The sequence below is a fragment of the Drosophila simulans genome, chromosome 2R (assembly GCF_016746395.2).
Source record: "Drosophila simulans strain w501 chromosome 2R, Prin_Dsim_3.1, whole genome shotgun sequence".
Taxonomy (NCBI): domain Eukaryota; kingdom Metazoa; phylum Arthropoda; class Insecta; order Diptera; family Drosophilidae; genus Drosophila; species Drosophila simulans.
The window spans coordinates 583,813-608,268 of record NC_052521.2 but is presented as its reverse complement, the minus strand read 5'-3'; the positions used below and the strand labels follow the sequence as shown (position 1 = coordinate 608,268).

Genomic DNA, 24,456 nt, shown 5'->3' with positions numbered 1-24,456 from the left:
TTTTGTGCAGAGTATTGCCGGTGATTGAGGAGGCTGGTCTGATCCCTGATAACCAGTTTGGCTTTAGGCGCCGCCACGGGACACCAGAGCAAGGCCACCGAGTAGCGCAATATATCCTGGACGCCTTTGAGAATAAGAAATACTGTCTAGCAGTAATGCTGGACATTAAGCAAGCCTTTGATCGTGTTTGGCACCCTGGCCTCCTCCTGAAGCTCAAAAACGGCCTGCCCCAGCCATATTTCTAGTTCTTGAAGTCGTTCTTGGAGGGCAGAAGGTTCGCCGACAGGTGTGGAGAAGCGCGCTCAGGCGTCAAAGAAGCCCGTGCAGGAGTTCCCCAAGGAAGCGTTCTCGGTCCGCTCCTCTACAATGCGTATACGGCCGACCTGCCGGTGATACCGAGCCAGTACATTATGGCAGCCACTTACGCCGATGATACTGCGTTCCTAACAACAGCAGATACCCCAGCAGAGGCCTCCCAGACTATGCAGGAGCAACTAGATCTACTGAACACGTGGCACAAGAGATGGAATATATCGGTAAACAGCGACAAGTCAACCGCCACCACCTTCGCAACTCGGCGCGGCACTTGCCCTCCAGTCAGTCTCAACGGGTCCCCAATCCCAGAGGTAGCCAATCCAAATTATCTTGGCTTTACACTGGACAGGAGACTTACATGGAGACCACACCTGCTAAAGAAGCGGAAACAGGCGGAGAACCGAGTCCGTGAATTCTACTGGCTGATGGGCAGACGATCTAAGCTAAGCTAACTAAGCTCCTTATCTACAAAGCGATCAAGGCCAATCTGGACGTATGGCTTTCAACTGTGGGGCACTGCATCGAAATGTAACATCAACATTATCCAGACCTTCGAAAACAAAACGCTCCGCACCGTCACCAACGCTCACCCTTTCCACGATAATGCCACTATCCACGAGGTCCTCAGCTTCCCCTGGGTGAAGGATGAGATTAAGAAAAGCAGCAGGCAGTACATGCAGAGGCTTCAAGACCACCCAAACAACCTGGCACAAAACCTGCTGGACTCCAGTCAACGCACCAGGAGGCTGCACCGATCCCACCCTTTGGACCCCTCTGGGATTAGACACGCACATTAAAATTAAATTATATACATACATGATGATACATACAATATCGACAGTTATTGTAAAGTTTTCGCAACAAATTATGTAATCCATTAATTCTCTACCGTTAAGTTTAGTCCTCAAATTTAATGATTGTCCGCGAAGGACAATTTTAAATAACTACACCCAAAAAAAAAAAAAAGAGAGAAACAAGGAAATGCGAGGCACATCACATGTGTCTCCAAAGTTGTCATATTTACAAAAAACATTTTTAGGCGGCTGCGAGACCCGGTCTTTCGTTTTTGTCTCTGTGACGAAGTTATTTCCTTGATTTCACATTTTTAATTGTCGTAGTGTTAAGACAATAACGAGAATGTTTTTGTATTGATTTTCGTGTTTTATAAAATCTTGTCTTTTTGGTTTGATATATTGTAAAATAGTTTTTACAGGACTTGTGTTCAGAAGCAAATAACTGTTACTCGAAGCTGTTGTCAACGTTATTTTTGTTTATGTCAATATTGAATTAATTTTATCCTGCCTTTGAAAAGGATTTACTAAATTCGCGTTACTTTTCATTTCCTTTTTAACATTATTTTTTTAATTAATTTTTATTAATTTGATTTTTTTTTATTAATTTGATCTATGTCATGTTATTTTTTTTTTTTTTTTTTTTTTTTGGTATACAAGAAACAAATATTTGTTATTTTGGACATACTATAAAAACTTACGTGACTTTTTCAATATTCATTATTTTATCTCAGTTCTTTATTCTCAGTTTTTCGCAAATGGAATCTTTCTATATCAACTATACAATTTTTGATCGTAGTAATTTCAATAAAAATATTTTCCATTTTACCAGTTTTGTAATTTTTACATTGATCAATAAAATAATAGTGTACTGAATATTAAACGCGAATATTTTTAGCTTTCGGAGTCTTACGAAAGGCAAAGCCAATTTTTTGCGTTCCGCTCTACATTGTTTACATTGCGACATTATGTGCACATGTAATCATTATATTATTATATACTAGAAAAACGTTCAGTCATATTACTATTAATTATTTTATAAAAAGTAAAAAAAAAAAATTGGTCGTTTGGTGATTTGTACGCAATTCGTTTTCTTCTTATCTTCTATACCAAAGACGCAGCTCTCGCTTGTTGGCCCATGTTGCCACGCCCACTCTAACGCCCACAAACCGCACAAAACTGCCACGCCCACACTGTTGAAAAACGTGTTGATATTTTTTCACATTTTTATTAGTCTTGTAAATTTATACAGATTTGCAAAAAATCTTTTTGCCAAGCCCACTCTAACGCCCTACAACCGCCCACTCTTACGTCTATAAGCCTACCTACCTAAACAACTTTTAAATTTTTCAAATTTTATTCACCATTTGCATTTCTACTAGATTAGTAACGGGTATCTGAAAGTCGGAGAAGTTAACTATGGCTTCCAAATCGTCGAAAATACATTGTTTTGCCACGCTAACACCCAGTGAAAAGCTACCATCACCTTTGGCTTAGCATTCTGCTTTTCGTTCTGCAATTAAGAAGCCCCTTTTTGTCCTTCGCTTTCGTTAAGTTGTACATATAGCATCGTTTAACAATCATTACATAAAATTCGGCTTTTTATTATTAGATATTCTTTAAGTATCTTCCTTGAATATATTTAAGATTTTCAAATCAGTTTACAATTAACAAGAATAGAAATATTTAATCTTAAAATATTAAAAAATAAAGAGTATCCAATAATAAACGAAGTAAAATTATTATCAATTTTAGTGTGCTCTCCGTGACAGCTCAACGACGACTGACTCTACATTTATTCAGCACGTGTGTATATACTATTTACATTCGCGACTCTTATAATTAATTCTCACATTCTAATAATGCAATGGGGCTTATACTACTATACTTATATACAATTACTACTACTACTACTACTACTACTACAGCTCGGCCATCCTGATAATTAGGATCTCCCGGTCCTCGCCGCTCTACTTGTAATCATTACATTTGTTTCATTTTCGTTACTTATTTCAGTATTTGTTACATTTTGTTTGGTTTTCTTTTTTACATTTACTTTAGACTTTTGTTTTTCTTTATCATTTTACTTATCTGTATTTTTATTATTTGACACCGAATTCTTTTCTCGAAGCCATGGTTTAATATTATGAGCCGCCCATATTCCATCGTTTGGTTTTTGTGTCAACTGAAAACATTCCACATCTTTGATACAATACCTATCATTATCTAGTACTTTGGCGATTCCATAGGGGCCTTTATATTTGGATATTAATATCCTAGACGCTCCAACTGTTGAATCAAAATGCTTGACCACAACGTAGTCTCCTAATTTGTATTTATTTGCTTTTAATCGTTTAGCGTCAACATATTTCTTGTTATAGTTCTGTACTTTTTCCTGCGAAACTTCTTCATTTTTTATAATTTTCTCTAAATTAATTTCTTTTCTTTCTATCCTTGACTCCAATACATTATCTTTTAAGCAAGCTAGCATTTTTCCTTTTTGATTCACTCCAAACAGCATTATACTTGGGTGTTCATTTATGCTTCTGAACTTTGTATTATTCATTGCATACTCTACTTCTTCCAAAACTTTGTGCCACTGTACGTTCTTTTCTACATCTACGAGCTTACTTATCATGGGTCCTAGGACTCTATTTTTTCGCTCAACTTGTCCATTTGCTTGTGGTGAGCCTGTTGCCATTTTGACGTGCTTAATGTTTCTTGATTCCAAAAATTCTTCGAACATATCTGATGTAAAACATGTCCCTCTGTCTGGAACAGGTCGTGAAACAATACTCTCTAAAATTATCACTAAAGGCTTCCATTGCTTCTTTTGAGTTTGTGGATTTCGCTGGATACAATCTCACAAACTTTGTGCATCCATCAACAATTACTAATACATGTTTTTTGGTAGAATTCTTTTGATTTACCGGACAATAGTGATCTATATGTATGACTTCAAATGGTGTATTTCACTTTGGTACAATATTAATAGTTCCTTCTTGCTAACCATTTCTTCCCTGAAATGCTATACATTTTAGGCAGTTCTTAACATGTTCATCTGCTTTACTTCTAACATTTGGAAACCAATAACTTTTACCGACCATTTCCGTAACTTTGTCTTTCCCTACATGGCCTAACTCATTGTGGTATTTATACAATACGTGTTCTTCCATAGCTTCCGGGACATGGAACAATAAGTTATCTTTTACTTTTTTGTAAATCACACCATTTCGCATTTCATATAATTCGCTTTCTTCTTTACATAGCATTTCTTTAATCTTTCTCAACTTCTCGTCTCTGTTTTGGCATATAACTAAATTTTCCTCGAACGTATTTTCCTCTATTACCAAAATCGCATTACATCTACTAAGAGCATCAACGTGTTTCATTCTAGTTCCTGATCTATGTTCTAGTTTATATAAATAATTCTGTAATTCCAAGGCACATCTTGCTATTCTTGGGTTCAACTCTTTTTTGTTCAACGTCATTGTGATGGAATTACAGTCTGTTACTATTTTGAACTCAGTTCCTTGTAGGTACACTCTGAACCTTTTTAATGCATATATTACTGCCTGTGTTTCCAGTTCAAAACTATGATACCTTGATTCTGTATCCGTTGTCCTTTTTGAGAAGTAAAAAATTGGATGTAGCTTACCATCTGCTTTCCTTTGCAAAAGGATTGATCCGAAACCCATCGAACTAGCATCGCAATGCAATTCTGTGGGCGTTTTTAACAGCACATCCCCAAAAAACTTTGAACATCATGAACTTTTTGTGGCACGGGAAAAGTTTCAGTTGCTTTCACACCGTCGTCATCTGCTTTAATACACTTTTCTGATATTATATATCCTAAATATATCAACTCACATTGGAAAAACATTCATTTATCGATTCGCAGCTCTAATTTGTTTTTAACTAATCGCTCATATACTATGATAATCGCTACCATTATGTCATCGAGATAATCACTATAATCACTAACTATCACTTTCTCTTCCCTAATCATGTCGTCAAATACTTTGTTGACGAACCTTTAAAAAACAGACGGAGCATTTGTCGGCCCAAAAGTCATTCTTGTGAACTCATACTTTCCTAGTGGCGTGGTAAATGATGTATACTTTATAGATTCTTCGTCCATATAAACATGGAAGTATCAATTTTTCAGGTCTAACTTCGAGAACACAACTTTGTTTTCTAGGGTATCTAATGAATGAAAATAATGGCATCGGGTATCTAACTTTCACCGTGATCCTATTTAGTTTCCTATCTATGCGCATCCGAATGCCACCCAATTTCTTTTTTACCAATACAATTGGCGAGCAATACTCAGACTCACTTTGTCGTATAATACCATCTTTTAAATAATCATCAAGGATTTCTTGTAATTTTTCATTCTCTACATATGCCTGGCGCCTTGGCGAAAAACTAAAGGGCTCGTCTTCTTCTAACCTTGGCTTCATTTCACATTTTATATTCGGTTCACTCGGTCTTTTTGGTTTAATGTAATATTCTGCAATAACATTTATAAATTCGCATCTTCGTTTAAAATTTAATTGTGAACCTATCTCATATACCTTTTCATTATCATAGTAATCTATTAATAATAGTTGTTTTTTAAAATTATTTTGTTCGTCTGCGTTTGTCTCATAATGACTTTTAAATTCTTTATTTTTATTTTGATTTTCTTCAACTATCGAATCTTTTTTAATTTCAGATATTTTTTCATGTTCATTTTCAATTACAATTTTTACCTTTACTCTTGTTAAAAAATCCCTTCCCAATAACATAGCATATCCCATAGATTTATCATCCACGACATATAGTAACATAGGAGTATCTTTATTTGAGAACTTAACTGAACATTTTACGCTTCCATGTATTTATAATTTACTTAAATTTAATCCAACGTAACTTAAAGAGGTATTTCCATTTTTATTTGACTTGGTATAAAACGTTTTTTAATAATACTTATCGGGCTGCCAGAATCTATGAGACATTCTATGAAAATGGGGTTCAGCATATTATTCTTTGTACAAAATGTTAATTCAATATAACTTACATAATCGTTGTCTCCGTCCTTCGATTTCTTGTATTGGTCGGACTTTTTAGCCACATGTCCTTGCAAGCCACATGCGTAACAAGCCCCATATTGTCTCTTAGGCTTGCGGCACTCTCTGGCCAGGTGGTCCCGACTGTGGCAATTGTAGCACTCTGCATTAGCTCGTGGCTTCTAATAATCTCCTGCTCTACGGTCTTCTGGTAACTTGGGCTTACGAACGTAGCCCAACTCAACATTTCGGAATGCATCCAAAAGCTACAATCCGGTCTGGAACGAACGCGACTTAGCCAGATTGCGTAGATTGACATCGTGTCGTCAATGACATATTCCAAAAATTCATCTTCTGCCAGTTCTAAATTATCTGCCAGCTGCCACTTCTCATTGTAGTACTTGGAGAACTCCTCACCTTTGATCTAGACGCAGTTCTGTAGCTTCTGCCACACTTTGACTCTTTGGACATTACGAACCTTTTCTCCAGGTGGCTTAACATTTTATCCGCTGTCTCCATGGTAGCGCTTGTGCTTTAATACAGCCATATTTCATAATCGCCCTTAACTTTGTAGTGAATCAGCGCACGCATCATTTTGTCACCGACCTTAAAATTTTTCTGGACCTTCAAAAGTTGAGATAGCCAAACATTGAAATTGTTTCCGCCATTAACGATCTCCTTTAAAATTTCGAAAGAGTCTGTGTCGATTGATTTTTTGATTGGTCGATCTCATTTTGCAGCTTCAATATTTTCAACTCATTTTCCAGTCTTTGAACATCGCCGCCTTGCGTAGTTACTTTGTTGCGCATCATTTGGTTTTCAAAACATTGTTCCTGCTTATTGTTGCCAGCCATTTGCATCTCAGGATCATTGTTGCTAGCCATCGGGATCGCGAAACATTTGTTGGACTCATTGTTGCTGGCGCTCACCATCTGCCTCTCAGAACATTGCTCGATCTCATTTTTGTTGTTGACATTCATTTTACAAGATCCCGTTACTTTTCGCGAACCTTCTGTTTCTTGCATTCCTTTGTATGTATGTGCAAACGTCGCCGTCAACGGGTCGCCGTCGTTGTCGCTGCCTCTTGCTGTCTCGTTTTCGCTACTTTCTTCTTATCCGTTGTAGTTGTTTGCATCCTTGTCCAATTTACTGGTTTGTTCTGTGGCGTTGATTTTTTTCATTGCTGTTTTATTTTTTCAATACGCGGCCATACTCAAATTTAATATATTCAAGTCTTTTAATCAATTCGATTTTTGTGCCGCTACTTTTAAGTTTTTTTTTGCACGCACAGAGCTTTTAGTTCATTTAATGTATAATTGCGAGGATTACAATTCATTAATGCCGATTTTTTTTTCTGGGGGGTGGGGGGTTAGATATTTCCTTATCCTCTTCCATGAGAATCAAACCAATAATTTCGATGCCATTGGCTGCACAAATCACAAGCCACTAATGATTCCATTTTTAACTGTTTATAATTATTTTAAATTTATGTATGTTTTATTTGAAGTTATATGTTTTTAGTTCGTTATTAAAATATTTCACAGTAAATGGTTTGAGTACTCACAACAAATTGGAACGGTTGTCGTGATACCCCGATCAAGATCGAACGAAATTATATTATATATATTATATTATAAGAGCAACATAAGGGGATCAATTTCTATACACAGCGAGTTTGACATCTACAGGGGGTGTATACTCTTGGAATCCACCTGATTGGTTCTCGAATTAAGGAGCCTTCACAGACTGCAGACCGCAATGGTGAAGTCAGAAAAGGAGGATGAGCTATGGTTTTGGATGCAGGTAAATAGCCGCGTGACTTTCTCGATAATATGTTCAAAGAATCATAAAAATTTGGTTTTATGGGGTCTACTAGCGTAATGAAAATGAGGCCAGATAAAAGTACATTTCTCGTTAGGAAATTGTTTCGGATTACCGCAGTCAGGGCTAAGGAAATTGATACTTGATACTTTATAAGTAAGATTGTAACTTTATTATTACTTGTTACTTTATAAGGCATAAATTCAAAACTCGTGTAGCCTTAAGATGAAAGTCGCTATGACTTAAGATTGTTGAGCCTTTCTTCTCGACGGTTCCATAGCTTTGAGTTGAAAGTAGCTGTAATGTACTTTATATTTCACATACATAGATTCGGCTATTACTATTTCTAAGCTTTATTTAAATAGTAATAACGTTAAGGCAATGCAAAACAATCATTTTTCGCATGGTGCCAATTGATAAAAAATAATATAGATTTAAAGTCAACGAACTTCTAAGGTGAAGGGCATATTTTGTCAAATTTACAATGCATGAGCATACGTGTGCACACATACAGTTGTCTGATATCACTGTATGCGTAGAAAAGAGCTGTTTGCTGTAGCGCTCTCCGCTCTCTCGCTCTTGAACAAAAACTCGAGAGAGCCTAGAGCCACCTCTAGAGCCACGGCCAAAAATCGCGTGCCAAAAAATCGTATGGCGTTACACTATTTTAGTGTCTTTGGCTAAACTAAAGATAATAATTGGTGGCGTGGCAGTTTGCGGCGGATTAAGGACGTTAGAATGGGCGTGGCAAAAAGGCAAATCGATAGAAATTTACAAGACTAATTAAATTTTGAAAAAAATATCCGTAAATTGTTTAAAATTGTGAGCGTGGCAGTTTTGTGCTGTTTGTGGGCGTTAGAGTGGGAGTGTCAAAATATATTAATATAATTGATATTATTTATATATTTTATAATGATAATGTCCAGATCGACAAGGCTGTTGATCCTAATCATGAATACAAATACTTTATATGGTCGGAAACGCATCCTTCCCTTTGTTACATACTTTTCAACGAATCGAACATACCCTTTTACTCTACGAAAGGAAAACCTAACCGGAATCTAAAAAACACTAACAAGGTTCATTACGGAAATTTTTAACAAATGTCGAGTGATATGACTTTCCAAAGCGGACAGTGATGTTTTGTAGTTTTGTAGGCGAACTTGCATTTCCGTTAACGCTATAAAACTTTCCGTAGTACATCTTTAGAGAGGGACCACATGGTTAATCGAAAATAATTTTTTTTAATCTGATTCTCGACCTGAGCGGTCGCTTGGCATTGCTGGTGTTAAATAACCATGGGGTTAGAAAATATGCAAATATTATTGAAGCTTTTTTAGAAATATCACTGCAATTCCTAAAATTAATACTTTGTAAATATGGCAACTTTTAGCTCTGCGGCACCTCAGCTGTGCTATTATTTTTCGTTATCTAAGTTCCTCTTTCTTGCGCTCTTTCTAATACTCTCAAAATCTCGTCCGCTAAAACCAATAAAAACATATCGTTCGCTACAAAAATCTCGTCTTTTAATGTATCTAAAACAGCTAATAATAATAATATCAGTTTTACCGCAAAATATAATGAAAGCTATTGATGTTATTATACACATAACTTGTAGAGTAAGGAAGCGTTTCTGACTATATAAAGTATATATATTATTGATCAGGATCAATAGCCGAGTCGATCTGGCCATGTCCGTATGACCGTATGAACGTCAAGATCTCAGGAACTATTATAGCTAGAAGGTTGAGATTCAGCATACAGATTCTAGAGACATAGACGCACCGCAAGTTTGTTGACCTGTGTTGCCACTGGATATTTTTTCATAATTTAATTTAATTTCAAAGTAGTGTTAACTTTTTGCCACGCCTACAAAAGCATATATGCGAGGAAATAAATATTAAATAAAATAATTATATTTAATAGTAAGATCCAATCATAAGTTAAAATATTTAGAATTGATTGCTTTCAGAGCAGCAGAGAGTCAAGATTAAAGACAATATGATGATGTCAATTATTGTCAGAATATATTACTCTTTAAGATGATTTAAATTTAGAGGTACGTAGTTTATAGTGAATCTACTTGGAACAAATGTGTTTAGCCGACTAACCAAATCGGGACTATCAACTTCACCACGAATAAGCTAACAAATCCATCGTTCTACGGTTAGCTAGGGAAGGTAAATTAATTAAAAGTGTACAACTGGAGGGAGTTGATATAAGGGTTGCATCCCAACGCAGGCTCCGCTAGGCGAACAGTAAGAAGTTTTTTGGACCTATTCAATGCTGTCCGAGTGAACAACGTATTGTGGACTGCAAATAGGTGTTCCATACTCAAAAATCGGACAGACTATCGAAATGAATAATGTTGCGGTCATTTAGTTTAGTGTCTGGGACAACACGAACTCGTCCTCGCGATTAGGAATATAAATAATGTCGAGCTTGAACATTAATTACCACCCCCAATGCATATAAATATTGGGTATATATATCTTTACTTAAAACTAAGTGTCGTACCTGTAAGGACCAATCTCCAGTTTGCTTATTGTAAATGGAAGTAAAACGCTGATCCGAAGTGTAAGTGCTTTCAGATACAGTAAGCAGATGCAAATCCCTATGCCGTATCCATGACACCTATTAAAAAGAAAATTTTGTATGAGGGCGTTTATTATTTATTTACAATTGGTTGCGACAAAAAATAAATTATCTCTTAGTCTACAGCATACAAGCATACCTTTAGATAGTGAAAGTGCGAGGGAGAAATCGTAAAATCTATCTGATATATCGATGCAAATTTTTGACCAAATAATATTCAAATATATTCAGGTATTTTTTAAAGATGTAGTCGTTTTGTGGTTAGCGCCCACCAATGACTATGACAGCGCTCAGAAGTTCAGAAACCAACTTCCTAAAAAGTTTACCTTATACAGGAACCATTTCTGCACACAATGCTATTAAAAAAGACATGCGTAAGGACAAATGCAAGAGAATAACGACGAAGACGAATGATGAACGACGATTATGATGGGAAAGCCACATTGGGTTCATAAACAAGAATAACGACGATCAAAGAGATTGATTGTTCAAATGCATGGTCGTGACCATTTGGGCGTTTTGTAGATGAAAGGAGGGGCATGGTCATAGTGTTTTTGGTATACCGATAAAATTGGCAAGACAAACAATAAAACGAAGAAAAATCGAAACATTTATTAAAAGTGTGGGCGTTGCAGTTTTGGGCGGTTATACAACAAAACGGGCGATCAAAATTTAGAAAACTAATAAATAAATGAAAAAATATCAAAACATTTTTCAAAAGTGTGGGCGTGTGGCAGTTCTTCGCAGCTTGTGGGCGTTACCAAAAATGGTAAAATGGGCGTGGCCAAAATGTTTTTGGTATACCGATAGAAATTGGCAGGAAAATAATAATATTAAAAAATATATCAAATCATTTTACAAAAGTTGTCTTCGCAGTTTAGGGCGGTTTGTGGGTGTTGTTACTCGTAGAGTAAAAGAGTATACTAGATTCGCTGAAAAGTATGCAACTTTTAAATTTTTGATCATTTTATTCCCCAATATTATTCTTCTCATAATTAACTACTCAGATAGGGCGGTCCATGGGCCAACAAATGGGATGAGCTGGGAAGAGCTCTTCGGGAAAGAAAGCGCCATTCCATTGTCCCAGTCAACTCCTGCAGACACACGGTTTGCAACACGTTGAATCTTGAGAGCTCCTCCATAAGCACAGTCTTCATAAGCTTCAATGCTGTCATGGCAAAAACCATGAATCTCTAGTTCAGAGCATGGAGACAGGGCGAATCGTGGGAATGAGGCATATCGAATTTGTACAAACCTACAGCATATATCTTGCCACTCTGAATCTTGCGCCAAAGAGGTGATTAATGCGCTAACCAAGCCAGGAGGATCGTAAAACCGAGTGATTGCAGATAAAACTGAATGCCTGCAAGACCTTGAAGTTGATTGAAGGGTTGAAAATAAGAACAACATCTGATCAGACACCGGATCTCAGGCGAGTCCTAGCGTTTTTGTAAAATCGCATCCATCAAACTTCAAGATGGACAAGACTGCGGAGGTCTGCTGATATCAAAAAATCAACAATAAAAGTCACGGCGAAGAATCTCAGCACCCACTGTAATTGTCGCCTCCTCAACCATAGACATAGGTAGTAAACAGGCTTCGTGCCATAAGTAACAGTATCCCTCTTAAACACGCACGGATAATCTCTCCACAAAATACACTGGAAGAATCTATCAAGGATGCCCAGAAGCATCACATGTCGGAGGGTTAAGTTTTGTGGCGAAAAGACTGACCTACGCATAGCTTTCGAAGGCGAAGTCCATAGTCACCAAAGTCCTGCACCGCTCCAGCTCCAAAAATGCTGCAATGGATTCCCAACTTACAATTACGTTTTTGAAGGCTGGGTTCTCCAAGTGCTCCTCCCATTTTCAGCTTTTGGACAAGTACTTGGACAATAACGCATCGAGCAATTTGTTCCGTTGTGACAATCCGTTTAGAGCGCGAACATTACAGTTGAATTTATTCGACAGCTCACGAAGCATTGAAACAGAACCACTCAGGACTGACTGCCCTTAGTCCCGAATCTCAGTGACATGCGCCTGAAAAACTAAACGCCCATTAGCATAACAATTCCAAAGCGACAGCATAGTTGCTAAGCGCAAAGAAGAATTAGCGCTAACTTTGTTAATTGGCTATGAATGCGCAGAAATATAACTTTTATGTGTGTTTTGCTGTTCACTTCCTGAATATTGAAGTCCCTAAATATGAATATTGCAAACACAATTTGTTGTTTAACAACGCATTCAGTAGCAACAGCGAATTAATAAAGGTTTAACCTAACATAAATCATAAGTGATCCTGAATACGTAAATGAAAATTTTACAACTCAAACCAAAACGAGAGAGAATGAAATAGTCGATTTCCCCGATACCTGTTACTGAGCTAATGGCAACTCGAAACTTCATATATTATCTGGCTTTTAAAAAATTGTTTATACGTGTGGGCGTGAAAGGTTCGGTTTTTTTTTTTTTTTTTTTTTTTTTTTGCATCACGTTTTGCATACATTTACATCAATTCAAAAATCAAAATATATGCAACCATGCAACCAACCATGTTGCCATATTTTTGTTGGCGTTAGCCGATTAAAGACGATTGCAGAGGTTAACGCTGCGAGAGTGTATGCGAAGATTATGATCGCAGTGTATCTAGTGATGCGAACGATCGAGGATATGTATACACGTGGATCCTTGCTATTCAACTGGGAGTAGCATTATCGCAATTGGCTAATTTGTGAGTTTTCGATCCTCCCATTAACGTATATGTTGGAATCCACTTGCATGTGTGTTTGATTTTCTTTCCAAGTTGAGGTTTTACATGTGTAAATGTTCATAAATGTTCGGTCGAGCCCGAATAAATTCAGTCTGGCTATACGATTGCCAGCTATGCTTTGAAAATATAATTTAAAGCTATTAATTTTAGTGCTCCTGTTGGCTGGATTGGGTTGTGTTTATGACATATGTAGATGCCGATGAGTGAGTGAGGTTTATATGGGAATTCAATGAGTAGTGCCAACACCGAAGAGATTGACGAGCTTTTGATGTAGACAGCAGAGGACTGCGCCAAAGGTGGTGCCGGTCCAACGATGCAATGTTTGTTAGACGAAGGTGGCGAAAGATAAAATGAAGACAAATTAAACAGAGAGAAAGAGAGCTTTCTTAACAAAGAAAGCGTTGCGCGGAAGGGCATCAATTTAAAAGTGCATGTGTCAGAAGGCACAGCTTAATTTTTGTTTTGTAGCGACGGTGCTCCAAAAAGCATGAAACGAGAATAAAGCTGTTCTCTTCCATCTAATGCCATCTGATTAGGGAATTCTAAAAAACGGTAACGATCAAAAAAAACCGCAAAAATAAATTTACACAAGAAGAGTACAATTGCATACCACAAGGACATCAAGATACAACAACTACTACCCGACAAAGACTACATCAGCAGCATTAAGATTTTAATAATTATTGTAATTATAATATTTAATATAATAAATTTTATTTATTATATTAAGGTAGTTAACCTTATAAATTAAGTCCCATAACTTTAATCAAACGATTGCTCTATCTTAATGACAGGTCGCTATTGCGGTGGCTAGAGGGAGTTCGTGAAACTTTCTTTATAAAATTGAAGTTGTTAATCTTGACTACTATAAAAGGTAGCTTTATAAACAACTGCTGCTCAATTATATAATATATAATCAATATAATAATATAGAGGCAAATAGAAGTACAAATTTAAAATATATAATTATTAATACAATATTAGATATACCCTAAGCAGTTCAAGAAATATTTAATAGAAACTTTAGAAGACATAAAAGAAATTAAATTTAAGTTTTATATAAGGACTAAAACTAATAATTCCTAATGGAAAGACTAGTTTGCATAAAAGCAATTGCGCTTGATGTCCCTGATGATATTCAATATAAACCAATACTCTACACGTTTTTATACCCATTACTCGTTGAGTAAATTATTTTCATTTCCATTTCTATCGGTATATAAAAAACATTCTTGCTCCTGGACACACTTTTTTTATTATTATTATTTTATTATCAGGAACTTTTTCAATCTTGTCGTGCTCTTCTCGACTTGGGCTCTCAACTGCATCCCATAACATCCCGATACGCAAATCAGCTTCAACTTAAGAAGTCGAAGTCATGTCCTTCTGTTACCGGAATAAGCGGTTCTAGTTTGCGGACTGGTTTGTCAGTAGTAATTTCAATTAGATCTCGAGAGTCTGAATACTTGACCGACATTATAGAATGCCAGCCTAGCTTCAAAATTGCCGTTTGCACCATTGCAATGCATTGATTGGCGCCGATATCCTGTACGAACTACTGGAAGTCGGTCAGAGCAAGCTCCATCAGGGCCATAATTTAAAAGAAGCAATATGATTGGTTGTTTCAGGGCCATAATTTAAAGGAAGCAATAGGCTTCTTCGGAGGTTGAAATTGCTCAATTGGCACGTACTTAGTATTATCTATGGTATTGACGTGGTTGTTTCACCTAATAAGGAAATTCATGGACCGTTGTCTTTTTGTTTGGATTCAAATCGTTCTTGGTCTTCTCCAATCAATATGGTAAGAAAACCAGAAACCAGGATTTGTTTTGCTTGCCGGCAGGTAAATAGTGTCTCTATGATCTTCTTCAGATAGGTGACATTTTACACAAAATCTACCAAGCACCGTGGGAAAATATCTTTGAAAATATTTCATAAGATACTTTCAAAAATATGGGCAATAAGAAATTAAACGAATTGAGAGTAGCGCTACTCAATCCGGTGACCACATTAGAAAAAGAAGCTATAATGTCCACACCACATTATGACCCAATACAAGGAGGACGCATTGCAAAAACCTTGGCGTAAAACCGTAGCCAAAGCGATATTTGAATATTTTATTTTTAAGTAAGATTCAATGAAGACGTTCATTACAGAATATAAGATGCCTTTAATGGCACATAATTATTGTCCATACGAATTAGTATTTGGTAGAATTAACAATTTAGCAAAACATTTCCTTACAACCAATATCATAGAACCATTTTATAATATTGATGACTATGCTAAAGAAAGTAAATTAAGATTAAAAGTAGCCTATAAAAGAGCAAGGAATATGCTTGAAGATCAAAAAATTTCAAATCTATGACGTTAAAACAAAAAATATTTTATTCATTATACGTAGAAAAAAATGTGTATAAATGCATACATACTCAAAAAAAAAGTTTATAATGAATCTCTTCCTTATAATTTAAAAATAAATAAAAAAAGAAACAAAAAAAATACGTTATTTTTAAAAAGGAGGGATATGTGATAGGCACACATATCGGGTACCCACTCTCCCCATATGTCAACAGCCTTTTAACTTACAAGCACATTGTGGTACTTTGTTGCAATGTGCACATAAACAGTCCGGCCCATGTGCAAGCGTAATGCAAGCATCCACTTGAAGTACAGCAAAACATAACTGCATAGTCAGCAAACTCTGGCCCAAAGCACTGACGGCATACCATATGTATAGCACTTCCCCCACTCCAGCGACGTCGCTCGGCGACAATTCGAATATATATAAGCGCCGCTGCAGACTATGCCGGCAGCGCTGCTCCTCGATTTAGGCTAAGAACCCTTTATACTGTAGATCCTAAGAACACTTACAAAATATACATTGATTGGAGCGGGACCTTGCCACATCTATTGGAACCGTGTTCTACAGTGGCTTGGAAATAACTCGTGTAGGTTCTGCGTCTGCTCTGACCGACTCATTACTAAACTGGACTAAATAAGTTCCAGCCAAGTTGTGGGTCATGAGTCCAGCTTTCAACGTCCCGTTAAATTTGGACAAGAACATTGTTCCGTCCTCGACCAGCTCTATGCGTGTCTCGTTGTTCCTTAGGAAGGCACATCTTTCCAGACCGCCCTTTAACAGCTTAGGATGCAACTGTTTTCGTCCATCTTCAGGTTTCTCTTCTTTGGGCAAACAGTCGTGTTAGCAACGAAGAGACAATCGCCCATTATGATTTGCTCCCATCAAGGGTTGCTGAAAAAAAAAAATATACATAGAACCTCCGTTCCATTTGCTAACACGCACGGCAAGTTCCTGTCTTCGGTTAAAATCGACTGTACTTCCTCGTGATCCAGTAAACGGGAGATCCCTGATTTAGCTAACAAACAAGCTTGGGTCAAATTGCTGACCTGACTGTTGATGATCAGATCCTTGTGCATTGACTCTCGCTGTAACCTCGTTAAGTTGCTTCAAGGATTCATGCGAGGCTTTCAATAATCCCGCGTTTATCCTGACTTGTTGGTCGGCCGATTTTACAACTTTCTCTGGCGTACGAATTATGGCGTTCCAGTCCGAAGCATCTGGGAAGCCCGCGATCCACTTCCTTAAGGACCCAATCCAATCAAACGAACGACGTCTGCGCGGCTTACCCATAAATCTTGAGACGAACTCCTGTGAAACCTCTAGGTAGTGCGGTACAAGCGCCCCAAGTCTGGGATCCGTTAGTAGCGCCGCCTCGCGTTGCACCTCCTGATGTGAAGCTCCTAAGTAGTGTCAAGTTTTCACATGTCAATTACGTATGCCAGTTTGAAATGGCCATTGAAACGCCAGACTATGCCTTTCTGTAAAGGGAGAACTGGAGCCTCATTCTTGAAGATGTCCCACCATATGGGCAAGAAAGATGCAAAATTGATTAAAGAATGTAACCTCATGAGTACATTTTTTTAAAAGGAAAGAACTTATACTAGATTGGAAGTGTGTGCGAATATTAAGTAATGTTGGTGCTGTGTTTTCTTGGAACGGAAAAAAGTGTGAGTGTATTATGGTGTTTTCAAAAGTCTTAACAAGAAAAGTTCTTAAATCTCCCCACGAATCCTAGTGCAGGGGAGCGGCCTAGCAACAGCGAAGACGGCTGGAATGCAAAAAGAGTCAAGGGCGGTCAGGTCGAGCAGTAATTAATGAACCTTTGACACCGGCAAAGCGGAGAGACCGGCCAAGGGCATGGAGGTCGAACGGTAACGGTGCGGACTTTGGGCACACCGTAAACTAACGGGAAATTAGTTGCACCTTGTACGCGAGCGGGCCGGGCGCAAAAGGCGAAATAACGGGATCCCCGTGGCCTATAATAACGGCGCAAGTGCAGCTCGGGGCAGTCAGTAACAAGACGCAAGGATATTCGAGGAGAGTCGGAACGAAGTCTGAAGGCGGAGACAGTGAGTTAGAACGTGGAGAAATCAGTGAAGAGCGACCTGTGGAAGTGTCGGGCAGTGAGAGGCGCACAGGACACAGTAGGACGAGCAGTACAAGTGGAGGCTGATCTTTGGAGTAGAGAAACAAGGACCTGGCGCGGTTGAAAGAGTCAGTGGAGTCAGTGGTGAGCAAAGGAGGTCCCAGGCCGAGCGTTTCCTTAACCCGTGGACGATACACCCTGCCCCATAACGACCTAATCCCAGTTGACACACTAGACAAATAGGGAAGGCGTCGCAGTAGCAACGCCGCGCATCAGACGGCGATCACCCGAGACGTTAGATTTAAAATAGATGTAAATAAAGCGAACTTAATCTGAAACTGTATTTTCCTTGGTCGGGCAATCACACAAATCATAAAGTTGGTGGGACGAACACACAAACTCTCTGAGCTAGCCGCTGCAACTCGAGCGAGCAGAACTAAGAAAAACAGTTCGTTACAGCTTGTTAGCGACAAACACTTTGGCGCCCTGGCTGTAAGAGCTTCGTAAGAAGCTCTGTTCTTGTTATGAACTGCAATTGCTAGGCCTTGCCTATATTCTATCAATCCTCTAACGTCCTCCAGGACTTGTGTTCTGAAATAAGTCAAGACTTGACCGCTCGCGAGCGGTCGAAAAATAAATCCGCTGGATTATTGTTAGTTATCGAGTAAACAGAGTTGCTATGGCAACCAATTCGTTATTTTTGAAGTCAGGGTGCCGCCCAAAACTGTCACGAACACATTTTTGGAAAATTGTTAGATATTTTTTTCATAAGTTAATTTATTATTATTTATTTTTTTAATTGTTAATTTCTATCGAATTGCCAAAATAAATTGACAAGACAAACAGTAAAACAAAGAAAAATCTAAACATTTTTCTAATGTATGGGCGTGGTAGTTTTGGGCGGCTTTAGGGCGTTAGTGTGGGCGTGGCAAAAAGTTTTTTGGCAAATAGAAATTTACAAGACTAATAGAATTGTCAGAGTGGGCGTGGGGACATCGGTCAACAAACTTCCGCTGCGTCTTTGTATCTAGAATCTGTATGCCGAAACCTTCTAGCTTTTATATTTCCTGAGATCTCGACGTTCATACGGACAGACGGACATGGATAGATCGACTCGGCTATTGATCCTGATAAAGAATATACATACTTTATATAGTCGGAAACTCTTCCTTCTGCCTGTTACATACTTTTTAATGAAAACTTTTATAACTATTCGCTACGAACAGCCATTCTCTTTGAAATAACTAAGCTAAATGATCGGTTGAAGTGCATTTGCTTGATTCAATTTTAAGAATACATACAAAAGTACCGTAATAACTAATTATGAGCCGGTAAAAACAAATACAACGGTCACAGTGAATCGTTAAACAGTTCATACTGCCCAGAAGCATCGCTGAGGCCGAAATGGTTAACGTGGAATCAAAGTAATGACAATTCGTAACATACAAAGTAAATGGTAGAATATATAAATTTAAGACTTATTCTTTACTTTAAAACGCCTACGATAGAAAACCCTTCATACCCTTTAGAAGGGTATAATCTAAAATATATAAGAGTACATCCGTGAAAAAAGGAAGAATACATGAGCTCACCGTTTTGTTTCCAAGATTTTTAATGCGACAATTTAGGTGTCCTGTTATCCCAACTAAGGATGTCACGTTTTTAGTAGCTGAAGTATCAAAGTAAGGGCCTCTATCCAGAACCCTTCTCATTGGAACAATGTTTTCACTTATTAAATGCAGGTCTGTCACAGTAACATTCCCTCTTAAATTTTGTGGGCACGTTTCCCTTAAAATTACTAAGTAACTTATTATTTGTATGTTCCTTTAGACATTTAAGTATACTTACAAATGCAAAGAAATATTCGAAAAGTTAAAAAAACTTTCATTTTTAATGATTTTAGTTTTCAGTCATCATACACTACATTAGTTCAGGGAACTTTTTAGTTTTTTTCTTGTATCACCTTTCACATGCGCAAACGCATGCGCAGTAATAAATGTCTATAAAAATGTTAAAAGTTTTTCTCGGCAGCTAGCCTTTCTTCTTAAGTTAATTATATTATTATAATTATATAAAATCACGTGTGACTCGATATGGAAACTATACTGGGAGATTGTACGACAGGACAATTTGTAGCTCACTTGCAAGACACTGGAATTGCGTTAACACATTTACATTTACATTTAAAAACTGCGTAAAGAGACACTCTATATATGGATTGTTCACAAAATTACTGCAACGGATTGCATATTGTTTTGAATGGTACGAAATCTGGAATATAATAACGCGAGATTACTTAAATAGTACTTGTTTACGAAGCGTGCCTTTGAATTTTTATTTTGGTATACTCGACAAGATCCTGAATGAGAAAGTCTCAGTGGTGGAGTAAAATATTTTTATAGACATAAACGAAGCGCAAGCTTGTTGACTTATGTTGCCACGCCCACTCTAACGCCCACAACACGCCCACTTTTGATAATTGGTCTATCGACTTGCCAAAAAACTTTTTGCCACTCCCACTCTGACGGTCAGAAACTGCCAAAAACTGACACGCCCACACATTTAAAAAAATTATTAGATTTTTCTTCGTTTGATTGCATGTCTTGCCAATTTCTTTCGGTCTACCAAAAACACTTTGGTATACACATACCCCTCCTTACACCTAAAAAACGCTAAAAACGGACTCGCTCACTTTTGTAAACCATTTTAAATTTTTTTCTCATTTTATTCCCCAAGATCTATCGCAATGCCATTAGCTGAGTAAAGAGTATCTCACAGTCGAGGAATTCGACTATAGAATTATCTTTTGTTTTATATTCAGCTTATTTTTGTCGCCAAATACTGATTTTTGTAATAATAGACTCCCTCCTCCTTTCTGTTCAATGTGGCCGGTCGATATCTTTATACGATCAAAGCTTACTTTACCTCTTTTCTTGACAAAAAATTTGTCCAGCATCTTTCTCAATAACTGTTAAGCTATACTCACTTAAAAGCGGAGTGGGTATTTTTAGGTCTTAATGACTTGGTAATAATTTCAGTTTCTGCGTGTACCTCCCTCTCCGTCATTAAAATTCGCATAACGTGTTTCAACTTCATGTAACCGATACCTTCTGGGATCGATACCCTAAAATCGAAATAAAATAAATAAAACAATTCCGAACAAAAATTTTTAAAAACTTTCCAAATAATTATTTAATAATTACCTCCAAATTTGTAAGAAATTTTCAAGGTATTCTTAAGTATTTTCTGGCAGTTCTGGCGGCTTTTTCTCAGACTTGGTCTTAAATTTTTGTCCGCTTATTAAAGATAAAATCCGATATTTATTTAATATTTCCCTCTGGAGCTGTCCGCTTTTATAGCCAGTTTTTAATAGCAAGATTCAGTATTATTTCCAATTATTGACTGTTGAGCGAATAAGCTTTTTTATTAGCTGTTTTTGAACAATTAAAAGACGATGTTTTTGTATAGACATTTCAAACAATTTTATTGGTGTAGAAACTAAAAGTATAGGTGCGAGTGTACAAAAGAAAGAGCGAGAGAGGGGAGAGCTTAGATGCTCACGCAGCCGATCAGCATAGTGAACGATGATATTGCTGCAAAGCTGAGGCACAGTAAAGTTGAACTTTATGTTCAAAGTTTGCATGTAACCAAATAACAATACTAGGAATTGCTGGCGGCTGCGAGGCCCAACATACTCCCCTCGTTGGAAGCGTGACTTTCTACAGAATTCCTAAGGGGCAGCAGACACACCTCATTTACTGATCGCTTCGTCGATTTTCAGCCGTATTATCCCTCGGTACGCTGATTGGGTTTCGGTCACTGAATCCAACGATGACTTCTCCAGTTGATGGTTGTCCTGATTCTTTAGATTGCGGAGATTTTTCAAAAGAGACTCTTCGACGAAATTCTAGCACTGTCTTCTCCGCTCATGTTGTAGGTTATAGAGTGTGTGTAATCCGAGCGACTGAAACACCCGGAAACAACGTATCCCAACCGTGTCTCTTGCATTAGCTTGATTTGACCGATGCACAGCAGTTCCTAAAAGAGACTGGCGCCAATCAGAAAATCAAAGCGTTGAGAGCAAGAAAACTCTGGGTCCGTGAGCTTAAGGTTTTGGGGTATGTTCCAGCTGCAAATGTGAATGTCAATTTCAATTATATTGGAGGCAATAACAGCAGTTATATTTGTCAGGAACGTTCGAGATCGCATTGAAATGTTTGCTGACGAACCATCTGACTCAAAACTAGAATTGACTATTCCGGTGACATAACCTGCCGATCTTGTCCTCTTAAGTTGAAGCAGTTGAGATCCATCGTTGAGCAGGGCACGGCCAGACACGAAGATTCCTGAACGGTTCCTCACTAATACGGTGGCAGTGGCTAGGGGCACAACATTCTTACTAAGATCCTGTGCAATAAGAGCACAAGCCGTTCCAGGCAATTCAGAGGGTTCTTTGGCATGTTGCGAGTCAAAGGCAAGCGTTTCATGTTGTGAAGGCGAGGACAAGTTTCCAAGATGAAGCAGGGCGTGGTGCTTAGACCCAGACACACGGCAATTGCTGGAGTTGCACTCATTTGATGCCCAGTCTTGAGGCAATTTAAACAAAGAGCCAGTTTCTTCTCGCAATCGACTCGGTTCAGGTTCTTAAAACTTTGGCAGTGATAAATTGAGTGCCAAGAATCATTGCTGAAAACACAGTTCGCAGGGTTGAGGCTTGTGGCAAGAAGGGCGGACCTACGCAAATCAGATGTTCTATTACATCCCACCTGACTGCATGGCGCTTAGCTTTCCATGGCAAACTCCATGTTCTCAAGCGTCCTGCATTGCTGCTCCAAAAACGATGCCATGGATTACCATGTCAGAATTGCATTTTTGAACACTGGGTCCTCCAAATGCTCCTCTTATTTCGCCTGACTCGGCGGATCCAACTTTTGGACAAGTACTTGGACTATAATGAATCCAGCGATTTGTTCCGTCAAGCACATTCCATTTAGCGCACAAATATGAGCGTTGAATTTATCCGACAGCTGACGAAGAATTGAAACGGAACCACTCTCCACTGCCCTTAGCCCTAGAATCTCTGTTATGTGTGCCTGGAACACTAAACGACGATTAGCAAATATGTTTTGTAACAAATCAAATGCTATAGCATAGTCAGGATGGCTATCTATTATTGTCGTAAGCATAGAATAGAAGTCCAGCCAGTTAGCATAGCCTGTGAACGCTGCTGATGGCCCCAATCACACGAAGAAATACCCTCAGCCAAAGTTGAGTGGGCTTGGATTTGTGAGGCGCGCCTTGAAATCTCCCCATTAACTAAGAATTCAAGCGCTCACTCAAATCGCTTTGAATTTCATCCAAATGTGGCTCGCTCCGTTCATCATCCGTTCAGAAATGTTTATGCAGGATATTTGGTTGCAGGACTTAGGCTGGGACGATAAACTTCCCACCGAAGTGAATCAGAGGTGGCAATCGTTCTGACATGGGTATTCCGACCTCACAAGATTCGCGTTCTGAGATTGGTCTGGTATCAGCCGGAAGTTACCACAGAGAATCACGGATTCTGTGACGCGTCTCAGAATGCATATGGAGAGGCTATCTACATCTGCGTTGAGATAGGACAAAAGATCTTGACTGGCCGCCATTTCCTTATTGGAGGGCCGTTGCTTCACGGCTGAGCCCGAGATAAAAGGCGGAGCCAAGTCGATATTAAATCGATGGCAACATCATAAGGCTCAACAACAGTTAAGTGCACGGTAGAAAAAAGAGTATATATAAAGAACTCCACAAAATCAATAAATGTAATTTCCGACTAGGAATCTCCAAGTCGCCGATGTAGTAACGACTACCAAGGAGGACAATCTTACATCGAACGAATCACGGCTCGGCAGAATCGTTTCTGCCTTCCCTGGAGCCGATGGCAGCATTCGCATCAAAAAAGAGCGCCCTGTCCAAAAGGCCACCTACCTGAGGAGAACAAGGAGTCCTCCTTTCCTAAGGACTAGTGCTCTTCCCCCATTCCGGGGTCCAAGGTGTAGTCTGCCCATACTAAGCCCCGTTTTGGTTCTTTTCTTGACAGGGAAAATTTCCTGGAATGGCTCCTCGTCCTCGTGCCACCCAATCCTTAGAGCTGAGACGAACCCGAGGTATTTAATCCTACCGGTGACGATTCTGCCCGGGAAGCCATCCTCTTCGGAAGTGTAAGAGGTTTCACGAACTAAGCGCTGAAAAGTACTACTCAAACTGCCTCGCCCATCAGCACTCAGGAGGAGACTGCCGCAGCCAAGAGGTATGCACGCAGGTTTGGTGGAACCACCACACCCTACTTCACACTGCACTGCTGCACCTCGTCCGATGTCTCTTTTAAATAGGTTTAAATAAAATTCAAGTAAAGTGAATCTACCCCGACGTCTTCTTCTTTCCGGGACTTATAGCACCAGCAACAGCAGCCACCCGCCAATTATCCATCCGCCACAGCGAGCAACAGACCACGGCACTAATCCAGCGGCCGTAATGTTTGTATTTATCTGCCCCTTCTACTTCAGCCAGGGATTTTAAAGGAATTTAATTATCCTTACACGACTAAAGCAATGAATCTGTTCAAAAACAATTCTTACTGTTTGCCTTTAGGCGTGTAAATTGGGATACACACCTTTTATAAAC

The 24,456-nt window shown here is 38.5% G+C and overlaps 1 protein-coding gene, 1 long non-coding RNA gene and 1 pseudogene across 8 annotated transcripts in view; all 3 read right to left on the bottom strand.

Annotated features, from left to right (window-relative positions):
- The window catches only part of LOC27206935 (neurotrimin), an 85,620-nt gene extending 65,801 nt beyond the window's left edge, over positions 1-19,819 (bottom strand). For 6 of the 7 annotated variants that reach the window (XM_039292764.2, XM_039292765.2, XM_039292766.2 and 3 more), the window contains exons 1-3: positions 19,642-19,819; positions 19,386-19,591; positions 10,496-10,612 (exon numbers count right to left, since the gene is read on the bottom strand). In XM_039292764.2, the coding sequence (XP_039148698.1) occupies positions 10,496-10,612; positions 19,386-19,591; positions 19,642-19,681 (363 nt within the window). In that variant the 5' untranslated portion in view covers positions 19,682-19,819. Of the gene's footprint in view, positions 1-10,495; positions 10,619-19,385; positions 19,592-19,641 lie in introns of those variants that run through there. The other variant, XM_039292769.2, reaches the window with a different exon arrangement.
- LOC120284471 lies at positions 933-8,417 on the bottom strand. Its single transcript, XR_005543747.2, has 2 exons — positions 6,169-8,417; positions 933-6,107 (listed from the first exon to the last, which is right to left on the bottom strand). It is a non-coding gene; the product is annotated as an uncharacterized LOC120284471 (long non-coding RNA).
- A 2,227-nt stretch (positions 19,820-22,046) lies between the features above and the next one.
- On the bottom strand, positions 22,047-23,438 carry LOC123327155 (annotated as a pseudogene).
- Positions 23,439-24,456: the final 1,018 nt, after the last annotated feature.